The sequence below is a fragment of the Epinephelus moara genome, chromosome 5, assembly GCF_006386435.1.
Source record: "Epinephelus moara isolate mb chromosome 5, YSFRI_EMoa_1.0, whole genome shotgun sequence".
In the NCBI taxonomy this organism is placed as follows: domain Eukaryota; kingdom Metazoa; phylum Chordata; class Actinopteri; order Perciformes; family Serranidae; genus Epinephelus; species Epinephelus moara.
The window spans coordinates 5,215,809-5,225,554 of record NC_065510.1 but is presented as its reverse complement, the minus strand read 5'-3'; the positions used below and the strand labels follow the sequence as shown (position 1 = coordinate 5,225,554).

At 46.3% G+C, this 9,746-nt stretch overlaps 1 protein-coding gene across 2 annotated transcripts in view; it reads right to left on the bottom strand.

Annotated features, from left to right (window-relative positions):
• Positions 1 to 6: 6 nt before the first annotated feature.
• tmem178a (transmembrane protein 178a) overlaps positions 7 to 9,746 on the bottom strand; it is a 13,914-nt gene continuing 4,174 nt past the window's right edge. The window contains exons 2-4 of one of the 2 annotated variants that reach the window (XM_050043473.1): positions 6,594 to 6,707; positions 5,044 to 5,181; positions 7 to 3,582 (exon numbers count right to left, since the gene is read on the bottom strand). In XM_050043473.1, coding sequence (XP_049899430.1) covers positions 3,341 to 3,582; positions 5,044 to 5,181; positions 6,594 to 6,707 — 494 coding nt within the window. In that variant the 3' untranslated portion in view covers positions 7 to 3,340. The remainder of the gene's footprint in view (positions 3,583 to 5,043; positions 5,182 to 6,593; positions 6,708 to 9,746) is intronic. The other variant, XM_050043474.1, reaches the window with a different exon arrangement.

Genomic DNA, 9,746 nt, shown 5'->3' with positions numbered 1-9,746 from the left:
TGTGTGTGTATCTGTGTGTGTGTGTGTGTGTGTGTGTGTGTGTGTGTGTGTGTGTGCGTGCGCAAAGGGGCGAAACTCCGCCATGCGTGGTACAGAGAGCATAGAATTGTAAACGCACAATCATGTAGAAACAGAAATGACATGCATTCATGTAAATAAGAGAAATAACATAAGGCTATTTAGTTTGTTTAATAAAAGGACAAGGTATAGACCTGTTCTATAGGCCTGGATATGAAGCGTCTGTAGTGCCAAATAATGTAACGGTAGTTTCTAAAGGGCTAAGACGAGCGGTGCGCCACTGCTAGTTGCATATAGGGGAAACACTGTTCTTTGTGGTATGAGTTCTTCTGGGTCATCGTGTTCTTCTTCAGCAACGGGTACAGTTGCTCCACTTTCAGGACTCTCTCCGGCAGCCATTCTCGCCTCTTAACTTTTCTCTATGCTCTCACTCTCACCGGCTCTAGCACGCCTGTGGTGTGCAGCGGTGAAATGGGTCCCAGCTGAAACACTTTCCCACCGCGCATGTTCAGGACGTTGTTTGGGCTATTCACCGGTATTGCGGTATATGAAAAATTCATATCATAACGAAAATAAATACCAGTTTTCGATACGAATCGGAATACCACACAGCCCTACCAGAGGGTACAGGAGGGTTATGGTGGGGTATCAGAGGGTACAGGAGGGTTATGGTGGGGTACCAGAGGGTACAGGCGGGTTATGGCGGGGTATCAGAGGGTACAGGAGGGTTATGGTGGGGTATCAGAGGGTACAGGAGGGTTATGGTGGGGTATCAGAGGGTACAGGAGGGTTATGGCGGGGTACCAGAGGGTACAGGAGGGTTATGGCGGGGTACCAGAAGGTACAGGAGGGTTATCAGATAGTTGCTGACATCTGATCAGAAATCCGTGATGAAGAAACATTCACTTCCCATCAGCCTGTTCGGTTAGAGGGTATAAGAAGGGGTATCAGACATACATTAGAGGGTATAAAAAGGGTTACACAGACATGGCATCCAGCCTGTGGGTTATCTGAGACTGAGCTGAAGATGACTCAATGTTGACTCCTTAATTGAATAAATAATAAAGCACTAAGCAGCAGCATTCATTCTGTTACATCATAATACATCAGTTTATACACCTGGACTTCCTGTGTGAGAGAAGAAGAAGGAAAGGCAGAGGGGACATTGATCCTCCGGACAGAGAAACGATCCACAGACCAGTCGATGGGTGAATCAGGCTCAGCGTTTATCGTTTGATGAGTAAAGGGACTCTGTTGTAAATGTTCCACACGCTCACCAGACATACACGATGTTCCTCATTCAGCTCCACAGTCAGAGTCAGTCTGTGGCTCAGCTCGCAGGCCGACGGCTGAATGCATCGAAACAAACAACACCTCCTACAGAACACTGCTTCAAGTTCTTCATCAGGTAAAAAACACTACACTTTCATATATATATATATATATATATATATATATATACATCTGAGTGTGTGTGGATGAACTCTGTGATCCAAACCTCAAATATCTCCTCGTCACATCTGCACTGAGAGAGACTTCAGTCTGAAATTCATCCGAGCTGAAACTTGCCTGTCGCATCACTCAACAGTGTTATTATGATACCATCACTGCGTCACTTCTACAGTCATGTGTTCATGAAGTTTGACTGATTAAGAGCTTTAACCAGTGATAGTGAGGATGATCATCACCTCATGATCTGACTGGATTCACTGGAATCTGAACTCAAAGACACCACTGAAGGTAAATTTGTGAAACTGATTTTGTTCCGTCAGCAAGCTGCTCTGAAACAGACGAAAGACGCTCTGAGATTTGTTTAAATGTTTGTCACGGATGTGGAGCTGCAGGTTTGGATCTTGAGATCTACAGTGTGTTTGCTGCCGCAGTCGAGTCTGAACGTTTCCTCGCAAACCTCCCTGATATGTTTCTATAAAGACCGAAGATTCACAACCAGACCAGCTCAAACAGGAAGCCACTGCCAAAAGTGCTGGTTCACAGGAAGTGACCACGATGAGACGGCGTATCATCTCTAGTCAACAACTCTCTGTACTTCTGATCTGTAACGTTGACAGGAAGTGACCACCATGAGACGGTGTATCATCTCTAGTCAACAACTCTCTGTACTTCTGATCTGTAACGTTGACAGGAAGTGACCACCATGAGACGGTGTATCATCTCTAGTCAACAACTCTCTGTGCTTCGTTCTGATTTGCAGCTTTTCAGACTTATTTTGTGGCTGAATATAATTTGTAGCTTCTTAAAATCTGAATGAGGATAGTGATAGTGAGATACTGGCTACAGTGATGAAACAAAACCAGCATCAGATGGACTGTATTCATAATCAATACGCCACAATAATATAAATAACCAGCGCCAATTCATCAGTCAATGAGAATGTGTGTGTGTGGGCGGGGCATAAGCACATACAGCCAGCAGCAGCAGCAGCGACCCACCGTCTGACACCAGCACACCGTGAGGACAGAAACAGAGGGCTCTGTGGGGACGGAGCACCTGCTGCAGCAAGCCAACACGCCGTCTGTGGTCATTTTGACTTGACCAGCTGACTTCACTACAAGCTGACTGGCTGTTGAAACAGGTGACGTGCCTTAAAACCCATCGTCGACCATTTGACCAGCTGAGTGTCAGGTGACATCATCAGCCGGCTTGAGTCGAGCTCAGACCGGCCAGTTCACACCGCTGACACTTTTCTCTGTGACGTTTCATCTTGTAGTGAATCGTCGGTCTGAACTATCGAGTCATAACTGAAGATTTAAGTGTTTGTTTACAGGTGAGACCATACAAAGGAAGGATGCTGACTGGCTGCAGAGACGATGTCACTGATTCTGTGAACTGCTAGGTTAGCCTGTTAGCTTGTTAGCTCCTGTAGTTTCCTGCCAGTGTCACCTGGTGGATTTTGGTCTAACTGAAGCGTCAGTTTCGGCTGCTCTCAGTCTGACTCGGACTTGACTGCAGCTGTCACATTATAGTGTGTGCGTGTGTGTGTGTGTGTGTGTGTGTGTGTGCATGTGTGTGTGTGTGTGTGTGTGTGTGTGTGTGTGTGTGTGTGTTACATGAATGTCCACATGATAAACTCCACAGCAGGGGGCACTGTGGTGCAGGGACACACGTCTGTCTTACAAACACTTTGCTTCAGATTAAAAGTGCGATTCTTTGAACACATTTTAGAAACAGGTGCTGAACTCCTGCAGCTCCACCTGGAGGCCGACGCCCCGCCTCCAGTCTGTTACATCAGCCAGGTGCAGCCCGAGGTTCGGTCATTATCCCCTCCCGCTCCTCCTCCTCTGTTTGATTGGCAGCCAGCGGCTCAGACGGAGGACTCGCGGGCGGTTTTGGAGTGCAGAGCTCCGGCGCGGCTCAGGAAGGGGAAGGTGGTGCCGAGGCAGCCGGAGGCCACTGTGAGACCCAGACTGGCCCAGGCGCAGCAGATGGACCAGCCGTAACCGTGATCCACGTCTGCCGGCAGACCGTAGATGAAGGGGGGGTTTCTGGAGAGGTCGTAGGTCACGCTGGCGGCGTATGTACACAGAGAGATGGTGCAGAAGATCCCTGAAAAAGACAGGAACAAGAAGCTCTTTGAAACATTCAGAAGGACTCGACGTGAGGTCACCTGACTACGTTTCCATGGTAACGGACGCTGCAGACCTCACCTCTTCAGAGTGAATATTAATGATCATATTCTCTCTGCTCCGCATACAATCTCAGCTGATGTTAGAAATGTAAACATGTTACATCAGTGATGACATCACACCACGCTATGCACAAACTGTATGTAGCATGTTGCCATGGGAACCAACAAGCCTTCCACTGGCGAAGCAGATAATGAGAGTCCAGTTTGATTTTATCAGCAAGAAATATTCAACCAATCACAGTAAATATTATTATTTATTATTATCATTATTATTATTATGGGAGAGAGCTGCGGCGAGAGCTTCTGTCAGTTCGTAAACAGACTGATACAATAAAAACATTCACAAACATGTCACACCTTCTTTACAACGAGCCAAATCTCTTCATGCCGTCGCTCCGTGTCAGATAAGGTTTAAAACACCTGGAGAACACAGACAGCTAAGGGACGCTGTCGTGGTACCTGTGACCTCCCACCGGGTTTATTTAATCATGTTCATGTGGCAGCACGGTGGAGGAGTGGTTCACACTGTTGCCTTACGCCTTGTTCTCCCCGTGTCAGCGTGGGTTTCCTCCAGGTGCTCTGACATGTTCTCCCTATGTCAGCGTGGGTTTCCTCCAGGTGCTCTGACATGTTCTCCCTGTGTCAGCGTGGGTTTCCTCCGGGTGCTCCGACATGTTCTCCCTGTGTCAGAGTGGGTTTCCTCCAGGTGCTCTGACATGTTCTTCCTGTGTCAGAGTGGGTTTCCTCCAGGTGCTCTGACATGTTCTTCCTGTGTCAGCGTGGGTTTCCGTGCTCTGACATGTTCTTCCTGTGTCAGCGTGGGTTTCCTCCAGGTGCTCTGACATGTTCTCCCTGCGTCAGTGTGGGTTTCCTCCAGGTGCTCTGACATGTTCTCCCCGTGTCAGCGTGGGTTTCCTCCAGGTGCTCTGACATGTTCTCCCTATGTCAGCGTGGGTTTCCTCCAGGTGCTCTGACATGTTCTCCCTGTGTCAGCGTGGGTTTCCTCCAGGTGCTCTGACATGTTCTCCATGTGTCAGCGTGTGACACAGTGCGTCTCAGGTGTGTATCTCAGGACATCAGGTATCAGAAACTTTAAATCTAATATGACGTGAACTTGTCATGAAGCGGCAGCTGGTTGGTTCCCAGACTGCATGTTGGCCAAAAGGCTCTGCCTCTCCACACAGACTTTTTACCTGCAGCTCAAACGTGATTGGTCCATAAAACTCAGACAACAAGAGAAACCTCCCATATTACCTTCAGATGTTGACATGGCGAAGTACTGTGTGTGTGTGTGTGTGTGTGTGTGTGTGTGTGTGTGTGTGTGTGAAGGGGTGAATGAGATCAGATTTCATGTGTTAATAAAGTTTATCAGCTGTTACCTGCCATGAGGAACAGCAGACCAGAGACATGTTGCGTCAGACTCTCCTCCCAGAAGAACCCCACTGACGCCACGATGCTCCCACACAGCAAGACCGCTGCCGCCATGCCCAGGAAGCCTGCCGTGATGCGCCGCAGGTCTACACACAGTATACACATTATACACACAGTACACAATAGCTGTTGTTGTTATTGTTGTTGTTGTTGTCATGACGGTGCATCTCTCTGTGTCTCACTTCAACAGGTTCAAAAGTGTCACATGTGACACGTGTTGCCAACACACGACCACGATCTATTCTTATTTATTAATGTATTTATTGTGTCTGTGTGTCTCCACGTCTGCGTCTCTGCATCTCTGAGTCTGTGTCTCTGCATCTACATCGCTGCATCTGCGCCTCTGCATCTGTGTCTTTGCATCTCTGCGTCTCTGCATCTGCATCTGTGCATCTGAGTCTCTGAGTCTGCACCTCTGCATCTGCATCTCTGCGTCTGCGTCTCTGCATCGGCATCTTTCCATCTGCAACTCTGCATCTCTGCATCCGCATCTCTGCGTCTCTGCATCTGCATCTCTGCATCTCTGCATTTGCCTCTCTGCATCTGTGTCTATGTCTCTGCATCTCGTTGCTGCATTTCTGCGTCTCTGCGTCTCTGAGTCTCTCTTTGTCTGCGTCTCTGCATCTCTGCGCCTGCGTCTCTGCATCAACATCTCTGCGTCTGCGTCTCTGCATCTCTGCATCTGCATCTCTGCATCTGCGTCTCTGCATCTGCATCTCTGTATCTGCATCTTTGCGTCAGCATCTGCGTCTCTGTGTCTGCGTCTCTGCGACTGCTGCAGGTTAAAGGATGTGTTTTCTCATCACTTCTCGCAGCAGAGGAAACAATGACTTCCTGTTGTCGTGTGTGTGAATAAAAAGTGCCCTGATTTTCTACATTAATGTAACAGACTGGACTAAACTTGACAATACACACACACACACACACACACACAGGTCTGTCAGTAATGAGTGGTAAACGAACAAACAGAAAGAGTGTTGCCATGGTAACCACCTCCTGATCACCCCCCTACTGTCCCTCTGTACTGTTACATAACACTGTCATGGCATGTTTCCCTGGCAACGGGTGACACGCAGCGAGGAGAGCTGCAGATTTATGAGTGCAAAAAGACTCCGACATTAATTCTTCAATTTATCATCCATCAGCAGTAATCTATACTCAATGATCAATCATTTGTCAACAACAACCTGAAATCAGTCATCTGTGATCTCCAATCCGAAATCAATAATCTATGATCAATAATCAATCATCTGTGATCTCCAATCTTTAATCAATAATCCATTTCATACAGTGTATAATAAATAATAACAGTTCAAACTATAGTAAATAATCTATAATCAATAATTTATGATCTACGTTCATCAATCTAATAATAATAATAATAATAATAATAAATAATGATAATAATAAATAATAAATAATAATAAATAATAATAATAATAATAATAATGTGTGTGTGTGTGTGTGTGTGTGTGTGTGTGTGTGTGTGTGTACTGACGCAGCAGGTGCCACTCGTCCTGTTGGATGGTTCTGGTCAGGTTCAGAGGGATGTTCCTCAGTCTGATTGGCTGAGAGAAGTGATACTTGACAGCTTTGCAGCGATCTGCGATACCTGCAGAGAAAAGCCACACAGGTGAGATTGTACCTGAGCCCACCGCCACAGCTCCGCCTGTGACGGAGGCAGAGTAATAACAGAAACAAACACAGACTGTACAGACACACACACACACACACACACACACACAAACACACACATACATTTTAATATAAAGCCGAAGATGTCAGATAAACATCTGAGCAGCAGCACAGCTGTAGACCTGTCATTATCATTATTATTGTTGTTATTGTTGTTATTGTTGTTGTCGTGGTACCTGAGGCCTTCAGATGTGACTGACTGTATGACACCAGCTGTCACATGTTGTCATGTCTCAGTGTGGATCAGAAGAGGGTGTGACGGAGGCTGTGTGGTCGTGGTGCCGCAGGGATGGATCTGATCTGATCTGATCTGAGTTCAGCCTGTAGTCTAATGCAGTGGAATGATATGTGACATCATGTCATGTGATTGGGGGTGCTGTAATCTGATGTGTGGTCCGGCTGTTCTCTGCTCACCGACACTTTGACCTCCAGGTCTCAGCTCGGCACACTGCCACACACTGCAGAGCTGAAAACTGCAGACGTCATGGTGACCGGAGAGCTTTAAATCCTGCAGAGACGAAGCCCAGTCAGAGGTTCTGCTTCTGCTCTGCTGCTACCAGTCTGAAACCAGTCTGAAAAACCAGTCTGGAACCAGTCTGACACCAGTCTGAAACCAGTCTGAAAAAACAGTCTGGAACCAGTCTGACACTAGTCTGAAACCAGTCTGAAACCCGTCTGGAACCAGTCTGACACTAGTCTGAAACCAGTCTGAAACCAGTCTGACACCAGTCTGAAACCAGTCTGAAACCCGTCTGGAACCAGTCTGACACTAGTCTGAAACCAGTCTGACACCAGTCTGAAACCAGTCTGACACTAGTCTGAAACCAGTCTGAAACCAGTCTGACACCAGTCTGACACCAGTCTGAAATGAGTCCGACACCAGTCTGAAACCAGTCTGGAGCCAGTCTGACACTAGTCTGAAACCAGTCTGACACCAGTCTGAAACCAGTCTGACACCAGTCTGACACCAGTCTGAAACCAGTCTGACACCAGTCTGAAACCAGTCTGACACCAGTCTGACACCAGTTTGAAAAACCAGTCTGAAAAACCAGTCTGGAACCTGGTAAGACTCATACAGCTGACACTTTTCACACACTGTCACACCGACCGTAAGACTCATACAGCTGACACTTTTCACACACTGTCACACCGACCATAAGACTCATATAGCTGACACTTTTCACACACTGTCACACCAACCGTAAAACTTGTACAGCTGACACTTTTCACACGCTGTCACACCGACCATAAGACTCATACAGCTGACACACGCTGTCACACCGACCATAAGACTCATACAGCTGACACTTTTCACACACTGTCACACCAACCGTATAACTTGCACAGCTGACACTTTTCACACACTGTCACACCAACCATGAAACTTGTACAGCTGATACTTTTCACACGCTGTCACACCGACCATAAGACTCATACAGCTGACACTTTTCACACACTGTCACACCAACCGTAAGACTCGTACAGCTGACACTTTTCACACACTGTCACACCGACCGTAAGACTTGTACAGCTGACACTTTTCACACGCTGTCACACCGACCATAAGACTCATACAGCTGACACTTTTCACACACAGTCACACCGACCGTAAGACTCGTACAGCTGACACTTTTCACGTTTCACACACTGTCACACTGACTTTAAGACCCGTGGACTTGTGCACTTGTGTGGCTGAGTGAGGTTTTGCGGGTTTAAATTACAGTTTAAATTAAAGGACCAACCTTTGATACAACAATTATGTTGACGTCATGAGGTCTATGGTGATGAAGGTCACTGTTAAGGTGGACTGTTAAGGAGGACTGTTAAGGCACACTGTGGACTGTTAAGGAGGACTGTTAAGGCAGACTGTAAACATGCAAAAAACACTAAGCCATTACACATGACTGACACATATGTGTCAGGTGGCGGTGAGTGATGTCATCAGAGATTATGACATATGTCAGTCAGCTCTCAGTGGATAACAAACAATCATCCACCATCGTTTTTAATCATGTTAGATTTCTTCATTTATGGGTTGTTTGAGGTCGTGACGTAAATATACTGTATAGATATGATGTGATATGATGTTTATGTGAGACACAGATACACAGATACAGAACGAACATTTGGAGATAGGTTACCATGGCAAGAGGTCAGCTCTGCCAATGGAACTACAAAACTACAAAGTCCTACTGCACACTGATACGTCATGTACTGTACCTGAAGTGGACACCATAACCCATAATCCATCATAAATAATTCAGTGTTACAACAGTATGTTTACTTCATACATGTGATAACAAAGATCTGTGACCGAGACAAAAAATGTGAAACATTAAGAGTTGAACAGGGTCCGACATTAACGGTTGCCCGAATGCCCGAATGCCCGGGGCAAGTAAAAATAGCCGGCGGGCCAGCAGACCCTGCGCAGACATGCCCGATCGGGCAAGCACACTCACACATACCGGACAGCCTCTCAGTCCTTACCCGCTAACGTTAGCTCATGTAGAACACAGGTACCACACAGAAACTTTTACAAAGGGTCATAATGTGCTTCTAGTGACTGTCAAATCGCCAGCTAAAGATGTTTTAAATGCAGACACGGAGAGCAGAGCGATAGATAAGAACAGCATGCTGCCTGCTCTCATGGGACAAAGATCCTCTCAGAAGAAAGACGGTTCACTCTGCTCTGTCGCCAGGAACAAACTGGGAGGCAAAGATCCTCTCTGAGGAAGAGGGTTCACTTTGCTGCAGGTTTCACCAAAACGTTCTTTTGTTTTTTTCTTTTAATAAATTGAACACACACTAAAGAACATACAAGATCCTGTAGAGAATTAATACATATAATACAATACGATAAACATTGTCAAATTAAATGAAGGAAGAGGATTTTTTAAAGGCAAATTAAATATTGGGGATTTATGTAAAAATATACATAGAGACATATAAATAATTA